Consider the following 20,152-nt stretch of genomic DNA (forward strand, 5'->3'; position numbering starts at 1 on the left):
CTACAGAGTGAGTTCCAGGTCAACCAGGGCCGCACAGAGAAACTCTGTCTCAACCTCCCCTCCCCCCAAAAAAAACCAAAAACCAAACAAACAAACAAAAAAACCAACCCCAACTCCCCCCAACCCCCCAAAGGCAGGCAATACAAAAACATTAGTTTTGATAACCAGGAGCCTGATCAAATATCTCAGAGAGGTATCTGAGTGCAGTCCTTGGCCTATCTGCTTCCTAATCATTTTAGAAGTCTTCTGAAAGTGTGGATTCACAGGCGCCAATCCAATCTCACACCAGCACAATCTCCTCAAAGAAGTCAAACAAAATATGTGGACCTAATCCTACCTGTAATTCATAGACACGAACAAATTTGTCCAGGCAAGCAGTCACCATCACTTTCCCCAGAATATTCACCACAGTCACTGCATGGTTGTGGCCTTTATAAATTCGCACAAGCTCACCAGTCTGCATCAGAAAACAGGAGATAGTCAATAGACAGTGTTTTAGGATTCCAGCTACATTTTCTGATTGTAAAGTTCTAAGGGAAAATTCTGAGGTAAACAATGCAGCTGTTCCAATGCTAACCCTCATGTTTTTACTCTCAAAACATTACACATATCCTCAGACTTTAACATTTACTGACAAACCCAGCTGGTGACAGGGCATGCCTTTGATCCCTGCACTGGGGAGGCAGAGGCAGGTGGATGAATTGGAGTTTCAGGACATTATGGGCTACAGACGGAGATCCCAGGATAGCCAGGGCTACACAGAGAAAACCTGCCTCAAGAAAACAAAATAAAACAGAAGAGAAAACACTCCCTGGCTTTGTGTATCTGTATAGGCACCCATGCCACAGCACACATATTGGAGGTCGGTTCTCTCCTCCTACAATATGGGTTAAGGGGATAGAACATATTGTATCAGGTTTTGTGGTAAGCACTTTTACCTGCTAAGCCATTTACTGCTCCTCTATTTTTAAAGTATGACTATCTACCCCTGATCCAAGTATCAGAAAGGCTCCAAAATCTACATCTTTAGAGCACAGACATCACTCACAGGTGAAAGCGCTCTGCCTCGAGTCAGGTCACTGTCAAAACTCAGACACAGTAAAAGCATAATTAGCTTCAGGCTATGTGTATATAAAATAACTTTTGTATTTATACCCAAGATATTTATTTTACATATGCTAATGCAATATACAAACACTCTGATAGAGGAAATGATGGCCAAGCTGCACTCTCACTATTACCATTTCACTGGTAATATGTCATGATGGCCCAATGCCATCTGCAGACCAGGGACAGCTGCTTGCCTCTGAGATCTGAGGGCAGGCTTTCAATTGTTTGTATCTGTTCTACTTTAAACACTCGCTAAGAGCCCCAAGTTCAAACCAGTCATTTAAATGAATCCTTCCATACACTCTGAGTTTTTCTCTGATTAATTCCTTTTGATGAGTTAGGATGCCCAGGTTTGAAATTACCAAAGAGCACATACACGCGTATGAGGCTTTATTAGATAATGGTAATAACCAAGGGGGCAGAGGAAGCCTTCAAACTTTACAATCTCATCTAAATCTTCTTTCCACTGCAGCAACACAGCTTACATGAATGTTGTGAGCATGCACTGACTGGTCACTGGAGCCACTGAACACAAGGTCGTTCACCACCTTAAAGAGAAATAGTCAACAAGTTAGCTTCTGTGTGAAATTCTGTTTCCTCTGTAACTTGAAAAGCATACTGGTGAATGTGAATTTCCTTCCTATTTGGAGATGAACACAAACTACATAAAATAATGTTTCCCAGAAAAAATTTCTAACTGAAAATGCATGCCTTACTACCAGGCACTGACGAATTTGCCTACACAGGACAACTATGAACTATCCTAGAACGGCAGAGTGCAGCCCACACTAACATAAAATACATTTGTTTCTTGCTAGCGCTATTAAAATGGTTGTTTGCACTGTGACCCAGGTACGCAGGACTATACTACACCCACCTGACTGCACGCTTTACAGGATGCCATGCTCTAACAGCACACTGCAGGAACCCAGAGATGCCGTTCAGACCTACCCATTTCTCACCTTCATGCAGAGCACAGTCTTGCTGTGGCCCTCCAGGGTTCTGAGCAGCAGTCCATTCCTTGCATCACGAACACTAATGGTGCAGTCATAAGATCCTACAACCAGCAGTTTTCGGGCACCTTCCTGAGCTGTGGCGAGGCAGCTGACTGCTCGAGGGCCATGGCATTCAAAGATTTCCTGTTGCTTGTTGTTCTAAAAAACAACCCACCATTCCATAAAAGCAACTTCAAAACCCAAAACCTTCAAAAACAGCGAACTAAAGCTGCTATGAACCCTCCCATCTACTGCCTACCCACATCCAAAGGCACGTCAGCTCCATCCTTTGCCACCTTTGACCTGAACTGCACTGCCCCTGACTCCAGCGTAGTCTCTGCCAGACTTTGGACTCTTGAACTGTTATTTTTCTTTTCTGAAACAGGGTCTTGCTATGCAGCCCAGCTGAGCCTTGAACTATGTAGACTACTCTCAAACATGAAAATTCTCCTGCCTCAGTCTTCATACTGCTGGAATTACAGGTGTGAACTACCTTGCCTAAGTTCCCATTGTGTTTTGTGCCCCCCCAAAAAATATGCTATATATCTCATGACATTCAAAATATCTCTGCTGAGAGGTACCTGTTTTCTTAAGCAAGTTTAGATTTATTTTTATTTATTGTATGTTTGTGCGTGTGTGTGTGTGTGTGTGTGTGTGTGTGTGTGCGTGCATGTGGGGTACACCATATGTATTAAGGTCCCAACAGAGGCCATGTAAGGGCACTGGCTCACTCCTACACAGAAAACAAGATAGATTAATCCATATTAAATTTTTCCTATTTGTGTTACTTTGATCTTCTGCTATACCCCTGCCCCCAGATGTCTGTCTTATGAGGTGTTTTAACAGAAGACAGCAGTCTTCCTATCAGAATGGCATGTTTACACCATAAATTCTAAAACACATGCTCTACCTCATACTTCATGCATGTCTCCCCTTTCTCTTCTCTGCTTGCCAATCTTGCTCAAAAGCTTCACATTTCCCCAAACATTTTTTTAAAAGATACGTTGGGTACATCCATTAAGTAAAACTCCCAGAAACCAAGCAGAAAACAGCAGCTTGCAGCTTAGCAATGACTCCGCCATTCGGACATGCTAAGAAGTGTCTGGAGTTCAGTGTTTAGTGATGGATCGAGCTAGCAAGGTAAACAGTCTATTTCGGGTATGATCACTTGATTATAAACATATTAGAGTCTTCTGAAAAGCCAAAACTACCTTGTATCACATTCCTTACAAAGTCCCAGTCAGAGCTGTGACAGAGAAGCCCTGGCATTGATGGGGTGTGGAGCCATACCTGCCTCACTTCTGAACCCTGCCTCCATGAATAGATAGTGCTCCCATTCCCTTCTCCCCATCTTCAGCCTATCCTTCCCTGTTGGCTGCCACAAAGCCTCAGACAAGGTCTCCATGATTCACTGGTAAGTGTTCCCCAAGCTTGTCAATGTTTACTCACCTTCTAAAATAGAAATGAGAACGAGTCTCTTGAGGCACAGGCTTACTACTTATCAGTCCACCAAGAACTTAACCATAACTCTGTATAATGGTTGTTTTAATTATCAACTAGCTACAACCTAGGATCATGTGGGAAGAGAGTCTCCATGAAATTTGCCAGGCTGGTTTGTGGGTAATGTGAGAGACTGTCCTAAATGCACTAAGTGGGGCAGAGAGGGCTTGGGAAGGACATGGAACATCCTATGTGGGTGCACCACTCCCCGGGTTTAGACCCTGACTGTGTACGAGTTCTGTCCTTGACTTCTACTTAATGGTGTAACCCTGAACTGTCAGTCAAATAAACTCTTTTTGAGTTGCTTTTGATTGGGTATTATACCACAGCAACATAAGGTAGGAAACTCTGGGACCCAGCACAGGAAGTTGGTGAAGTTTGCTTACCAAATGAGTTGGAAAAGAATGAGGCTGCATGGCTGTTAAAGGAAACCTCAAAATGACTTCACCTGACATAACAGTCTCCAGCTACATCGGTGTCACACGTCAGGGAATTCACACTCATTTTCCATGGTATCTCTCTTAAATCAGATGGACTGGTTTAACATATGACTCATTATTTGGCCCAAATAATCCAGGCCTGGCTTAATTTAGTAGGGCTGCGCTTTGGTCCTAGCACATGTGTGTCTGAGTGGACAGAATAGAGGACTGATCTCACTTGCACTATAAGTTTTTTAATAAAGGCTAATTCTATTGCTTCCTCAGAGAGAAAAATGACTACATGCTGTTTCCTACCAGAGACACTGGCTCTGCTTACAAAGGTCAGGGGAATTCAGCCTGCTTCCCCAAACACTGACCTTTATGTTGAATGTGACCACAGTGCCGTTTGCTAGTCCAGCATAGAGGGTTCGCCATCTGTTATGAAGGCAGAGGACCCGGTCTTCCAACTGTAACTGTTCCATGCATTCTCGGGTCTGAAAAACCAAAACCAAAACCAAAAATCAATCAGAGGACAGAGGCAATGAGATATATGAACAATTGTTCCTCAAAATTCTCTAAAATCATGCTGAAAAGCACTGTTTTCTCTTTAAAGTGTAAGGCAAAGATCACAGGGTGGGTACTATTAAAAAAAAAGTAAAAAACTCTAATGATACTGGTATTTCTAATTAAAGACATGAATTCTTTAAAGGGCTGACTTGAGTTCTATGCTTTTTCTATTTATTTATTTATTTATGTTTGTTTGTTTGTTTATAGTATTAAGCTTTTTAAATGAAGAAGGTAAGTTTTAGATAAAGCTGCACCTGGCAGGCTGGAGACTCAGTTGGCTCACCTAGCAGGCACGCAGCCCTGGGTTCAGTGCCCAGCACATCACAAACAGGGTGTGATGGCATATGCCTGTTGCTCAGTATCTGGGAGGTAGAAGCAGGAGAATCAGAAAGTCTATGTAATCAACTTGGAACCCATGAGACACTGGTGTTGAGTCCAAAGCTGAGGAGCTGGCTTCTTACTCCCACCACGTGGACTGCATGGATCTAAACGTTGGAACTCTACATACATGTATATAGATACACACACATACATACCCAAAATAAATAGATAAATGTAATTAAAAACATTGTCATTAGGATTAATTCTGGCATATGATATGAAAGTAATACCAAGGGGGTACATGTTACAACACAAAATCAGCAGATACTGATGAAGAAACAGAAAATGTGATTCATAGCTGGGCGGTGGTGGCACACACCTGTAATTACAGCACTCTGGGAGGCAGAGGCAGGTGAATTGCTCAGTTTGAGGCCAGCCTGGTCTACAGAGTGAGTTCCAGGACAGCCAGGGCTATACAGAGAAACCCTGTCTCAGAAAAAAAAAAAAAAATCCAAAGAAACCAAAAAAAAAAAAAAAATGTGATTCATGCTAAATCTCCTATCTACCCACAATGTCAGCATGCTAATATGGCAAAAACAAGGAAGTTAAACAAGTAGGACGATGGTAAATACAACTGAAGGGTCAATACACCTGATTTCTCTAGAGCCACTTACCTTAACGTTATAACAGCGGATGGTGTGGTCACTGGAACCTGTGTAGAGGACAGAACTCTTCCCAGAGGTGTGAGTGACAAGAAGGCAGTTCACTTTGGAAATGTGTCCCTCAAAGACACCAACACACTTTCGACTCTAAGGTCAAGCACAGGTCAGATTAGTATTCACAGAAGATATGATGGTTCGCATTAAAGAACCCAGATGCCCCTCAAAGGAGGAATGGATACAGAAAATGTGGTATATTTACACAATGGAATACTACTCATCAATTAGAAACAATGAATTCACAAAATTTTTAGGCAAATGGTTTGATCTGGAAAATATCATCCTAAGTGAGGTAACCCAGTCACAAAAGAATACACATGGAATGCAATCTCTGATAAGTGGATATTAATTAGCCCAGAAGCCCTGAATACCCAAGGTACAAATCGCATAACAAATGACTCCCATGAAGAAGTATGGGGAAGGTCCTGATCCTGGAAAGGATTGATCCAGCATTGGAGGGGAATATAAAGACAGAGAAAAAAAGGAGGGAGGTCATTGGAGAATGGATGGAGAGAAGGTTTATGGGACATATGGGGAGGGGGGACCCGGGAAAGGGGAAATCATTTGGAATGTAAACATAGAAAATAAAAATATTAAAATCATAAATAAAAAAAAAAGAAAAAAGAAAAAAAAGAAATGTCCACTGAGGTTGTGGGTATTGGCATACTGTCACCGGTTGGTGGTGTTGCCTGGGGGAGGGGAGGTGGTGCAGCCTGTCAGCAGGCAAGCTTTGAGTGTTTAGCATTCACAGCATTTCCAGTTTACTCTCTGCTCCATTCCTGAGGTTTAAGATGGGAGTTTCCTAATGTTGCCACCACGCCTGCTGCCAGCCATATAGTTCCCACCATTATGGACTACAACCCTCAGGAACTCTAAGCCCAAAAATAAACACCTTGTTCTAGAAGATGCCCTGGTTGTGGTGTTTTGTCAGCAACAGAAAAGTATCTAATACAGAGAAATTAGACAGTGCCTTTTATTAATAAAAAAAATGCTAAAACTTCCAGTCTACTACTGTATTCATCAAAATATGCTACCTGGTACATAGTGTGTGCTTAGTAAATATTCATTGTTCACTAACTCCCAAGCCAAGTCACATACAGTGAGATACCTACAACTATGTATTTACTAAGCCACCATCTAAAAATACTATAAGGCAAGAGAGAATGTCACTTAATACTTAGGTCATGTTTTTCTAATATATGGGCCAAGAGAACCAGAAAATCTAAACTGCTGCTGATTGCCCATAGTAGTTATACATTTGATTACCAGCTTATGAAAGTATTCACAATTTAAAATGTCAGATGCTATCACTGGTCCTAGTGGCTTAGGAGTGGTTTCCTTCTTAAGAACTATCTTAAATGCTACATCTGTGCACATACCAAATCTGTTTACAATGTAAATATATATATCCATACATGTATCAAATTTGAAAATTAGACCTGATTTCCTAGATTTTTTTATTTTCTTGAAGCATAGTCTTTAACTCTTTTTAATAAGACTTTGTACCAGAGGCTGGCTTTGAACTCCTGATCTTCCTGCCTCTACCTCCATCTCCCAAGTGATAGGATTAAAATTCTTTCTCCAACACATTGCAATAATTTCCTGCATCCTCTATTATGTAGCAGACATATGACCAACTCCATCACTAACTTCAAGGCTGGGGCCTGACTGGCGCTCACCTACTGGATGTTGGTTCAGAGAATAAACTGCAGGACTTTTTCTAGTGGGGAGAGGAAGAAACCTTACAGGCTCCTCTCAGAACCACATTTTAGGAAAATGTGATGGAGAAGGCAGAGCTGAGAAAAAGGAGCCTACTGGCCCTGCTAACGGAGGATCCACTGCATCCAGGATCAGCCTGAACCTTGAGGGAAGTCAGGATGCTCCCTTTATGTATGTTAGACCTGCCACCAAAGGTACTCAAAACATTAGACTTACCACCAGATTATAAACCCGGACAGTCGTGTCTGCTGAACAAGTATATAGTAAGTTTCCAAATATCTGAATTGCATTCACTGCAGCCTGATGTCCTTCAAAGCTTCCTTCTGTAGGCTCATCATCGTCGCCTGGCTCTGAAGACATTTCTGAAAAACATACACAGGTTTCAGAGATATGTCTGCTGCAGTCTGAAAAGATGCTAAATCAAATCACAACCATATAGAGGACCTGAATGAAATCACTAAACAGTCCTCTTAAATTCTAATTTCCAAGCAGAAAGTCACACTTTTCAAGGTTCTCCAGTGGGAAGACTCCACCAAAACAAAGCAAAAACTTTAGAACTATGAAGTGAGAAAAGGGAGCCAGCTGAGCCAGATATGAGGGTGCAATGTGCAAGGCCCATCTCCTGTTCCATAAATATATTTAAACTGACCTGACTTCTAAATTCTAAAATCCCCTTTCTCCGTGGCTGCTTAGAATACAACAATTACCTGAAGAGTTCTTAGATGCTTTGATGGAGGAGATCACTGTCTGGGTTTCTGCCACACTGAAAAACAATACCAACATTTTCTTGGCATCTGGGAGACTCGGACAGAGGGCAAAACTAAAAATTTTCTAAATTGAAGAATCAATTTTTCTACCTGAACTGTGTTTGAAATTTACAACATGATTAAAAAAAAAAAAAAAAAAAGGAAAACAAACAAGCAAGCAAGCAAACAAACCAAAATAACAACAAAAGAAAAAAAGAAGGCCAGGCCAACTCCAATAACCAAAATTTGAACTTTTTTCCTATTCATAACCTTTCACATACATTTTAATTTATAACGAAATTCTAAAATTCTACTTAAAAGAGTAAATGAAATAAGAGTCGTGAAGCCACTGCCCAGACAGTAACCAACCTCACCTCACAGGAATGCCATCCTTGTAGCGGGTACCAAGCTCACTGGTAGAGCTAACCTCATCACAACCAGAACGAGAAGCTTCTGTTGGCTTCTGTTCTGCAGCGATCCGGGTATCTTTTTTCGATGGGCTATCTGGTTTCTCTTCTCCAGATTCAGAGGTATCAATGGCAACGACTTCTAACTGAGGATTTGGGACTTCTAAGACTTCTAGGGAGGACTCACTGTCTGGCTCATCTCTGGCAGTTTCTTGCTCACGACCAGTCTGGCTGTCTCCCCAGGTAGAGGTCGTCACTTTCCCCCCTTTAGCTGCCTTTCCAGTTTTGACCTTTCTCACAGGCTTAGCAGTGAACACATCCTGTTCAGTGTCGCTGTTCTCAGGAACATGGGCAGCCCGAAGGGTCTTCTTCTTCCGAAGTTTCTTCTTCTTCTTGCTACCTCTAGTTTCTGCTGATGCCAGTGTGGATTCTGCCTGCTGCTCAGGTTGGTCGGCTGGAGACTGAGTTTCCTTCTCTGCAGGAGTTTCGGGAGTGAAAGACAATCTTAGAAAAGAACTGCTACAGGCTTCAGATCCACTGCTGCCTTTGGCTGACTCTTCACCTTTGTTTGTGCCAAGAAGACCAGGAGACTGGCAAGAGGGAGAGTTTTCTCTGCTTCTTGAATTTTCTTGCTCCACAGAAAAATTCAGATCTTGGTTAACCTCCTGGCAAATTTCTGTTGACTCTGATGTTATCACTGCAGGGATGGCTGGGTAAACTGGACAGCCGTCACTGACCACTCCTGAATCAAGAAATCAAACAGAAACATCAACTTCCACAGGCAGGGACTTTTGATTTCTCTTCTATTTAGAATGTTTACATTGTGTGTGTGTGTGTGTGTGTGTGTGTGCGTGCGCCCCCAATGTACCAGGGAACTTGTATGGAGGTCAGAGGAAGTCATTATTGCTCTCTGCCTTGTATAGAGGCAGGGCACTGTGAACTCCAGACTAGATGATGCATGGACTACCTGGTGACTCTACCTTGGCTTTTCATCTTACTGTAGGAATGCTGGGTCCTCACTGCTTATGAGAGTAAGTGACCCACTGAGCCTACTCCCCAGCTCCCACAGTTGAATCACTTTAGTGATACAGGAAGATGACTTATTTAGTAGGTTATGGTAAACAATGTCCTTTATAGTCTACATGTAAACAAACATATACTTATGGTTTAAGACACTGAAATACAGCTCAAGATGTTTGTAGTTTAGTGGTAGTACTGGGCTTGCCTAACATGCAATCTCCAGCAGCCTTCCCCCCTAAAAAAAGATAGGAAATATGGAACAAAATAATATATCCACACTCTTAAGTTCTATTAAATAATTTCTTCTAAAGCCAGTATAACCATTACATGCATTTAAAATGTTTCAAGCTACGTTTTATTTATTTTGTGTATGTGGTCATGTTGAAGGTCAGAGGACACCCTGCAGAAGTGAGTTTTCTCTATGATATGGATCCTGAGGACCAGACTCGGGTTTTCAGGTGTGGTGATGCATGCATTCATTCACTCCATCTGTCATTCCCTAAGACATTATGGTTTTTTTTTTTTTTTAAGATTTATTTATTATTAGACATAAGTATACTGTAGCTGTCTCAGACACACCAGAAGAAGGCATCAGATCTCAGTATGGATGGTTGTGAGCCACCATGTGGTTGCTGGGATTTGAACTCAGGACCTTTAGGAGAGCAGTCAGTGTTCTTAACTCTTGAGCCATCTCACAAGCCCCCAAGACATTATAGTTTTAAAAATCTAAATACTGACCCCATAAAATTAGTAACTTAAACTTCAGTATGACAGATCATATACATTTGATCTAGTATCTACATAATAAATACTGCAAAAGGGTGTGAGCAGCAAAAACTGAAGGGATTTTTAGAATTGGTTTAGCTTAGGGAATCACACAATGACTTATTGTGTGTGTGTTTGTGTGTGAAGTGTGTATATGTACATACCATAGTGCAAGCGTGGAGGTCAAATAACAACTCTGGGGTGTCAGTTCTTGCCTTCTGCCATATTAAGAGGCAGGTTCTCTCGCTGCTTTCTGCCGCTGTGCTTCGTACTTCAGGCTAGCTGGCCTGCAAGACCAAATCTCTTGCCCTGGCGTCCCACCCCAAGGAATGCTGGGATTGCAGATTTGTGCCACTGCACCCAGCAACATGAGGTGCCAGGATTATCTGCCTAGCTTTTTTCTGCTGAGTCATTTAATTTGGACTGTCTGTTTGCTTTTTTGACTGAATTTTTTAATATGACATTATTTGTAGCTACAAGAAGTTATCCTCAACTGCTAAAAAAAAAAAAACCCAAAAAGCAGGCAAGTGTTAAGATCCCTGGCTACTTTTCAACCCACATAAGTTCCTGTTAATACCAGTAAATACCAGAACATTCTGGCCAACATGGCTATTTGCCATTCAGAGTATATGCTTTACTGAGGAGATAGACTGACCATGCTTAACCCACACATCACAAAGACAAAAGAAACATCTTAGAAGAGTCAAATGGATGTCAATTCATTAAGCTCCAAGAAAAATCAGGGAATAATGAAACTTAAATTAATTCTCTGAAGTATTTTATTAGTGTTTTAGGACTTTACATTTATTTTCCTCTGTATGTCTCAGCATAGGTGTGCATATGGGGGTTCGGGTTCTCTTCTTTTTTGTGGATTCTAGAAATTTAAACTGAGGTCATCAGGCTTGCTGACAAACCTTTACCTGCGGAGCCATCTCTCCAACCCCACATTCTCTGAAGTACTTGAAAACAACCCTCCTATATGAAGTATATCTGTGAATGAGAAACTAACTATAATAATTATTTTATTTTTGAGCAAGGTCTCATTATAGAGCCACACAGCTGGCCTGAACTTGCTATGTAGATCAAGCTGAGATCATCCTAACTCAAAGATCCACCTGCCTCTGCCTCCTGAGTGTTAGATTAAAGGCCTGAGCTGACATGTGTGGCTTTGCTTCAATTGGCTTTACACAGTGGTGGATAGCTGCCCTTCAGGGTGCCCTGAACTCACGTAAAAGCTTACTTACTATTAGTTTGCAGTAATTCCTTGGACACATTGGAAGCACAGCCTTGTGGCACAGCGTTCATATTCCCCTCTTGTTCAGGAGACATGGGCTCTTGTTTAATCTGAACCGATGAATCAGGGGCAGTACCATGGGCTTGGAAAGTACAAGTGGTTATTTGGAGAGGGGTTTCAGAGGATGGTAGAGATGTATGGGAGGGAGCTGGATCCAGAAACCCTAGGGAAAAGGGTGCAGGCAGCAGAGCTGTCCCAACAGATGCCTGAAATTGGCTGTTCCTTTGTTCTCGTGCTATGAGGCTATACGGAGTCTGGTCTGGGTGCTCAGAAGGTTCGTATGTTTCTAGAACAGAAAGCACAGACACACAACAAATACAAGAATGTTATTTGAAAAGTCATTTACTACTACAGGTGGTAGTGCACGCCTGTAATCCTAGCACTCTGGGAGGCAGAGGCCAGCCTGGTCTACAGAGTCAGTTCCAGGACAGCCAGGGCTATACAGAGAAACCCTGTCTCAGGGGGGAAAAAAAAGAAAAAGAAAAGTCATTTATTTCTGAGCCAACTTTTGTTCTGTCTCACTGGTTAGACCAGACCAGCCTTGAACTCATAGATCTCTATCTGCTTCACATCCTAGTGCTGGGATTAAGGGTAATGTGTCACCATACCTGGCCTCCAATATGTATTTTTAAAGACTAGGAAACAGGGCTGGAGAGATGGCTCAGTGTTAAAAGCACTGCCTGCTCTTCCAGAGGTCCTGAGTTCAATTCCCAGCAACCACATGGTGGCTCACAACCATCTGTAATGGGATCTGATGCTTTCTTCTGTTCTGAAGACAGTGACAGTGTACTTGTCATATATATAAAACAAATAAATAAAATCTTATATATATATAAAAAAAACTAGGAAATAATTTTAAGTTGGGCATGGTGGTACATGCCTTTAATCACAGTCCTCAGAAAGTGGGGACAAGAGGATAAGGATGCTGAGCAGTATCCCCGACTACCTACTAAATTGATTAGCCAGACTTAGTGGCAGAACCTTTGCTCTCAGCACATAGGAGGCAGAGATAAGCAGATCTCTGTGAGTTTAAGGCCAGCCCAGAGTGAGCTCCAGAACAGCTAGGGCTACAGGAAAAGACTCTTGCTGGAAAAAAAAAACACTACAAAAAATTAAAAACATACAAAAATTACCTTAATAAAGTGTTAGCACTCCCCCTACCCTCCCCCGCCCCCCATTCTATCCTAAGCAGTACAGCTATCAAGGGTACAGAGGGTAGGCTGTAACATTTAACATTTCTCAACGTACAGGTGAGTCATACCTCCAAGCCTAACACTCAACAGTTTGAAAAAGTTCAAACTAAGTTCTAGGTCATCCTAGGCTATATGAATCCTGGGACAATCTGGGCTACTGATTAAGGCCATGATAAAAAATAAGAATAAAATTTTTAAAAAGAAAAATCAAATTTTAAATGGGCTTATCCAAGTCATATAGTTACTAACAGAAGCCAAGATTTGAACTCAGTCCTTCTGATTTCTCACCAAAGCAATCTCTGCTACTCTTCTTCTGTCACTGGAACCCCATACTGTAAATCAAACCTAAGGCAAACACCAACAACCAAGCTACATGGCTGATTCTTTTTACTCCATCCATCCTTCTGAGATGCAGGTGGGACTTGAATTCACTCTGTAACGCAGATAACCCTTCATCTCACATCTCTCCCATGTCAGCCTCCTGAGCAGTGGAGATGACGGGCCTGACCACTCAGCCCAGCTCTGTTACACATTTCTGGGACATCCAAGTCTCTGGGTTTTTTACAGAATGAAACCATGGAGACATGCAGGAAAAGTATGACATCCCTATAACTTATCTGCTTTAGCCCTCCACAGATAACAAAAATTAACAGTTCATCAGGCATGCTCTAAATACCTTGTAGTCCTTGCAGAATCTGTATTCTGTGAGTCCTCAGAGCACTCATCTCCACAGTTATCTGAAAGTAAAACACCTTGCTAAGCATTCTGAAGCCCGCCCTGCTCATCAGCGCCCCAGGACTCCTCAGCTGTCACCTGCTGCTTCAGCATGAGCAGTCGCTGGACTTCAATGTAAGCAGTCTGGAGGGCTGCCCGTGCCTGCAGGAGCTTGTTGTCCATGCACTGTAGAGACTTGCTCAGCTCTTCCTCTCTTAAGGAAATATTCAATAGCTGGTCAACCTGAGAACGTTCTGTCAAAACAAAACAAAAAGCCTAGTTTAGTAACATTTTCTTCAAAGACAGAGGAAATAAACCTGCTTAGTACAAACCTGTCTTTCTCTCTCAACACACCAATGAGACTCAAGGATCTTACTGACATCAAAGCTCAAAATTATCAAATAAGACCCATCAGGAATCCTACAGCGCCCCCTCTCTGCCCCACCCCTTTGGGAACACCCCGGCCCTGACAGGCAGACCGTCTGGTCCTGCTCCTGTCTCCAGCTGTCTTTGTGCTCCTCACAAAGGGCCTTGGCTGAGACCCAGCTTCAGGCTCACAGCCCTTCCACTCTTCCTCTGAAGCCATGGTTTTTAGTCAGTTATTTAAGTTTCAAATAGTTCTCAACAGTCAGATTTCTGTTTGTTTATTCATTTATCTGTATCTCTTGCTTGGGAGACAGGGACTACATGTGCCTGGCTGACCTGGACAGATCCTGCCTCAGCAGCAAGGATCCTGTCCAGCAAGGAACAGGGGCCTCATACTTTCTGGGCAAGTATTTTTCCACTTAGCCACCACCCAGCTCCTTTTTCTTTTTGGATTTGGTTTTTCCCGAGACAGGGTTTCTCTGTGTAGCCCTGGCTGTCCTCGAACTCAGAAATCCACCTGCCTCTGCCTCCCAGAGTGCTGAGATTACAGGTGTGCGCCACCACCGCCTGGCTCCTTTTTTCAATTAAAACAAAACAAAAACACTTGCAAGTCTTGTAGTATGAAGCCAGAAGCTTGTAAACCCAGCAGCGGGGAGGCAGAGGCGAGGATTACTTCAAGTCTGAAAACAGTTTATATAATAATGCCCTGTCTCAAAACAAACAATAAGTACTGTGAAGCAAATGACTAGTTGTTTGATGATTAGAAAACACCACACCAGATTATAAAAAGGCTGAAGTACTATCACAGCAACTTCTTGTGATCAGAGACATAGGTAGAGCCTAGCCTGGATGAAGCCCTGGGTTCAACACTTAGCATTGTAAAACCAATAATGTTCTTCTGTAACATTATATAGCCATACCTTTCTTTCCTTTAATTTTCCTTCTTTTATTTTTCCTCTCAAGACTTGGTAGTTCAGGGGAAGATCCATCCTAAAAAGGAAATTGCATACTGAATATAAATGTCATTCTACAAGTGAAGGACAAAATGATGGTCCTATATGACATTTTGCTATTGCTACTATCTCTACCAGAACAACAGAGCCTTGTGCACAACTTAACCATTAGTTGACCTAATGCTTCTAATAAAGAAAACCCAAGGCCACGTGCTTTCTGGTCCCTTAGATGTACTAAAGCCCACTGTATCAACCAATCCATTGGGTGAAGTGACGTGGACGGGAGAGCCAGTAACATTTTATTGAGTTCATCTTGGGAGAGGTTGCACTCTACCGTTCTAAAGAAAATCTTCCCAATAACACACTAAACCATCCACATGACAAACCTCAAGGTAATATCTTTGCAAATTAAATCCCAAGCTTCAAGTATATTTAAAAATCACCTAACAGTACCTCCTCTGGCTGAAGGAAAACAGAATGGGGCTTCAGCTTTAAAGGGAGAGGGGGTGTCAGATTACAGATGGTTTGACCACTGGAAAGAAAGTTTCTGAACTTTCTTTTCAGAAAGGGACCTAGGGACAATGATGATGATAGATGATGATCCACCTCCACCACCACCATCAGGGAGCCAGAGGGGCATAAGTAGTTAACTGAAGGCTCAGGAGGGCTTAACTAGGGCAGTTACAGAGACTGGGGAAGTGTTGCACAGTGTTCATGTACAAGCATTCTAATGCTATTAAGTCTCTCTCCAGAGGTAAGCTTTCCAGCCTAACCAAGAACCCAACATTCGCACACACCCTACAAACGCAGCAGTATGAGTGCCTCTATGAAAACAGATTAAGTTACAGCTGAAGACGTGACCTATCCTTAGTCAGGTGAATCACTGCTGGGAGACTTGGTTTTTAGAGATGACTTCATATGTTCCTGGTACTGTACATTCGTATCCTATTACATCTGGTTTAGTAGAGCCACTCAGAGAAAACCCAGAGAGAAGCCAGGAGCAGGAAAGTAAAGAGCATTACGTTCTGCTCTGGAGCAAAGGAAACCACATCCCAGATAGCCAATGAAAATGAGTTAAGCCTTTCTGATCAATACTCAAGTCTTCAGGACAGATACTTTGCAAAGGCATGGGGACTCATACTCACCCCAGTGGCTCTTCGCTTCTTTCTAATACTGTGACCATCATTTTGTTCAGCACCAGAGGTACAGCTGCTGTCAGTGGCTGCATCTGCTAAGCTGGAGATTGTAGGACCTGAAGATGCATTTGATGAGAGTGAGTTTCCTTCTCCAGTGCTCTCCTGGGAGTGGCGCTCTGAGAGTGGGATAGACCTCTCCTGGCTGTTCAGGTCTCTGGCTGAATGCATGAAAGGCATTATGTGATCAGATGGTAACTGTGCACTATGTCGCCGCTGGGTAGGAATGTTTCCAACCCTTTCACCTGTTCTGACAGAGGGAGTTAGAGGTGCCACTTCCTGTTCAAGATACATGGCTGCCTTCTGACTCTGGGCAGTACTCAATGCAATAGCAGGCGAAGGACTCTGCTGGGCTTCATTTTCTTTGCCAGTACCTTCCCCAGTAAAAAAGCTATAAATAGGAGCCCTGTCCATGACCACGCTGCTTTCAGAAAGACTTCGCTTTCTTGCCAAGCCAGAGGATGAGGGAATGGAAACACCTTCCCACTGGAATCCTTCCAGACTGGACCGATCAGGCTCTTCATCTAAATCCAAGACTTCCTGTTCATTTTGAACCAAAGGTACCATTTCTATGCCAAACCTTAAAAAAAAAAAAAAAAAAAAAAAGACAAAGAAAAAAAGAGAAAGGAACAAATCAGATGTGGCTGGGGAGTGTCAAATGTGCCAGGCTTCATTGCACAGAGGGAGGTCACAGAGAAAGGTTCCTGCTGTCAAGGAGCACAACCTCTGACTTGAATTCCAGAGTGAAGTAAATGAATACTGCAGGGTCACAGGCACTGAATCCAAACTGTGTGCAGCTACAAGAATGCAAGTGAATTAGCAACAACTGCTCCCCCCTTCCAAATAGAGATCTTTGTCTTCAATAAACATTTTAAAAGCAAAACAACCAGTTTACCAAGTACTCACAACCACTAAGCATGACTCTAAGCTTTCTGCTTTACTATAGCATGCACTTTGCAAAAGGACTAAGAAAGGAATACAAGGAAAAAAGGACTAAGAAAGGAATACTTCAACAATAGTAAAGTCTGAGCCTGGAGGGTTACACTTATATTGTTGCAAAACTATGATTTTCTAAGTTGAACCTACGTTGAACACTTCTTGACCACTTACAACTGCATCTCAACATGTTGTAAGTGAGCTTAAGAGAAAGCACTCTGCAGTGCCTAAAGGAGATCAAGCAGGATCAGTGGAAGGTAGCAGACAAATTTGACCACTAGCAGGGTGGTGATGGCACATGCCTCTAACCCCAGGCAGAAGCAGGCCTTCTCTGAGTCTGAGGCCAGCCTGTTCTAGAGACCAAATTCCGGTACAGTCGGGGCTATACAGAGAAACCCCCGTCTTGAAAACCAAAAAGCAAACAAACAAATCAAAAAGTTTTACCACTGGTTCCAAACATTAAGATTCAGAGATAGATTGCACATTCTAGTCCATCTGAACTAAAGTGATAGATTTCTGATGACATATGTAATCCTGGGTCCAATTAGTGTCTCAGGTGTGCCTCCATTTTAATGGTATCCTCTGTCAAGACAGACTATCACACATGTCATATAGGAACAGTCAGTGCTTAATACTGAATTAAATCAGACATTTACAATGGATATTTTTGGCAAAAGTTTAATTTAAGTAGAACAATAACTCGATTTTAATCGAGGCCAAAGGGTGGTAACCTTTAAAAGAAACCAAGGTCAGGTATGAGAGAGGCACACACCTGGGTAAGCCTTTGCCCAGCTCTTGCTTTTTCCTGGATACTTGCTGAATGACCTGTTCCCAGTTGACATTTCTCCTTGATGCATTTAGAATCTGTCGTAGGGTTGGCTTAAGCCCAGATTCCTTCTCTGTTTCATTCTTTCTATGGCCACTAACATTGCGAATTCGTCGAGCACTATTGAGGTTTGGCTCTGGGAGATGTGTTCCTGTTTTAGTTTTCAAACTAATGTGCCGGCTTAGATCTCTCTGGAGCGAGGCAGGAAAACCAAGTTTACTTAGTTCAGGTAGGAGTGTGCCTGGAGGCTGATTATTGATATCAGTTTTTTGAAGCTCTGCATCCAAGCCAGTACCCTCAAAGCTCTCTGTTTCAAAAGGTCCATCAGATTTAACAAGGTTGCTATCCTGTGCATCTTCCAGAGAGGTCTTCAAGTCTAGCAGTAAGCCAGAATGTGGACTGCTTGCTGCTGTCACTTGTAACTCAGCCTCTTTCTGGTGAAGTGTGGAATCATGTGGGGAGGTGGAAAGGCTCTCAGATGTTCCTAGGGTCTGGCTCCCTTGTTCCTTATCCACAGTGTGAGTGCTGCAGGACACAGCCTCTGTGCTTGGCGAAGCCACACCTTCACTTTTTATGCCACAGTTTTCTGCATCAGATGTCACGCCACTGTTTTCAGCTGAGTGTGACTGAGACTCACTGTTCACAGAGTCTTTTGTAGACTCTTCTACACTACTTTCTTTTGCATGGCTCTCCATCCTTTTGGGTGTGCTAAGGAGTGGATTTTGCAGTGTTTTGGGATACTGGGATACCTCTTGGGCTTTCTGTGATGTACTACTTAACTTCTCGTCAGGTTCTTTTTGAGTGCCTGATCCAGTTTTATTCCCCTTTAATGCACATGATCTGGATGTGAAGGAAGAACCATGGTTACCTTCTAAAGTAGATTTGTTCAGATGTGACTGATCTCCAGAAGGAAAGGATCTTGTCTCACTATTTTTTGAGCGGTTCTTCAAATTATGTTTATGAGGACCTGGTTTAGGGGTTGGAAGTGGAAGGAGTGGGGATTTCAGTAATGGAATCTTATTTGACTTCTGATGTGGTTCAGATTGCTCAGTAATGGGGCAAGCTCGTGCCGCCTCACAGAAAGCAGTGCCATCAGAAATGGCTTTGTGACTGGGAGATCCAGGATGTACTTCCTTTTGTGTTTTTAGCACTGAGGGATTACTTGTTTTATCAACTGGTTTGCGCAGTCCTGCGGTTATTAAGCTAAAATTAAAGAGAGGCTTATCTAGCGTTTCTGACTTGTTGCCAATGATTTCTTTCAGGGCTGACTGTAAATCTGGAGTCTTCTGGGAAGGATAAGGTGTCCAGCGGCGGAACTTTTCCCTTGGTTTGGTGCCATTTTTTCCTTTAATTTTGGAGGCTGCCGTTTCTGTCTGTTTAGTGGCTTGACTTTCTCGCTGCTCAAAATTGAACTCGAGTAAGCCTTCTGAAGGAAATGTGTCACTTGCGTATCCTTCGGGAGGACTCGTATACTTGGCGGCTTTGTCCCTGTCCTGCCGCTGCCACTTGCATCTCTCCTGACTGTACTTGCTTGGCTTATTAGATTTCTTGTTCCACATCTTGGTCATGTCTTCCATTTGATAGTTAGAATTTCTGTTTCTACCTTGTTGAAATTTGGCTCCAGGGCCATTGTAATTCCAGCTATTTGTACTACGTACGCTGGATTTCCAGTTTCCGTTACTGTTGTTCATGTGCCAGCTGGGAAAGCCACCTGTTCCTTCAGAATGCCAACTGGAATTCCTTCCTGTGCTGTTATAATTCCAATCTACCATCCCACTGTTTGAATGCCAGCCTCCTCCAGCATTACTGTGATTATGGAACCAAGCTGAAGAGCCTCTTGTAGCACCTTTATGCCAGCCAGAGCTTCCTCTTGGTCCACCACTATTCCTCAAAGAATGTGGAAAGCTGTTTTTTCGAGTATTATTAAAGCCATCCTTTTCCCATTTCCAGTCTCTCGGTGGAGGCCCACGATGGTGCCTTGCTGGTTGGTTATAGCTCTCTCTGTCTTGGTAAGGGATTCGGTCTTCTCGTCTCCACTGGGGTTGCCTGTCATCTGAGTTTACTTCTTGGCTGTTACTGGAAGGTTCATCTTGTCTGAAAGAAAAACAGCTTGTCATTAAGGATTTAATGAGATTCTTACTTGTGCTTCTTTTTAAAGGCATAACCCACCAAAGCTCTCCTCCCCCTTTCTTAAATTACCAAATGGGGCCTATTTTTATTTCTAGTGCTTGCTTTTACATCTGGAAGGTAAAAGACTATCTTCCCCTTTATCCTAAAACATTAAAAATTGGACAGATTTAAACTATCCTCCCAATTTGAGGGGGAGGAGTGACAGGGATTACTGTTCTAGAATTTTGTTCCTATTACCTTAGCATTTTTACATTATACA

At 42.6% G+C, this 20,152-nt stretch overlaps 1 protein-coding gene across 3 annotated transcripts in view; it reads right to left on the reverse strand.

Annotated features, from left to right (window-relative positions):
- Znf106 (zinc finger protein 106) overlaps positions 1–20,152 on the reverse strand; it is a 55,561-nt gene that overhangs the window by 6,662 nt on the left and 28,747 nt on the right. For 2 of the 3 annotated variants that reach the window (XM_052183315.1, XM_052183316.1), the window contains 14 exons: positions 17,710–19,857; positions 15,954–16,581; positions 14,776–14,845; positions 13,589–13,743; positions 13,452–13,512; positions 11,533–11,868; positions 8,471–9,245; positions 8,058–8,113; positions 7,567–7,712; positions 5,587–5,721; positions 4,402–4,518; positions 2,073–2,264; positions 1,596–1,658; positions 338–457 (listed from right to left, as the gene is read on the reverse strand). In XM_052183315.1, coding sequence (XP_052039275.1) covers positions 338–457; positions 1,596–1,658; positions 2,073–2,264; positions 4,402–4,518; positions 5,587–5,721; positions 7,567–7,712; positions 8,058–8,113; positions 8,471–9,245; positions 11,533–11,868; positions 13,452–13,512; positions 13,589–13,743; positions 14,776–14,845; positions 15,954–16,581; positions 17,710–19,857 — 5,002 coding nt within the window. The remainder of the gene's footprint in view (positions 1–337; positions 458–1,595; positions 1,659–2,072; positions 2,265–4,401; positions 4,519–5,586; positions 5,722–7,566; positions 7,713–8,057; positions 8,114–8,470; positions 9,246–11,532; positions 11,869–13,451; positions 13,513–13,588; positions 13,744–14,775; positions 14,846–15,953; positions 16,582–17,709; positions 19,858–20,152) is intronic. The other variant, XM_052183317.1, reaches the window with a different exon arrangement.

The sequence above is a fragment of the Apodemus sylvaticus genome, chromosome 5 (genome assembly GCF_947179515.1).
Source record: "Apodemus sylvaticus chromosome 5, mApoSyl1.1, whole genome shotgun sequence".
NCBI classification, from domain to species: Eukaryota; Metazoa; Chordata; class Mammalia; order Rodentia; family Muridae; genus Apodemus; species Apodemus sylvaticus.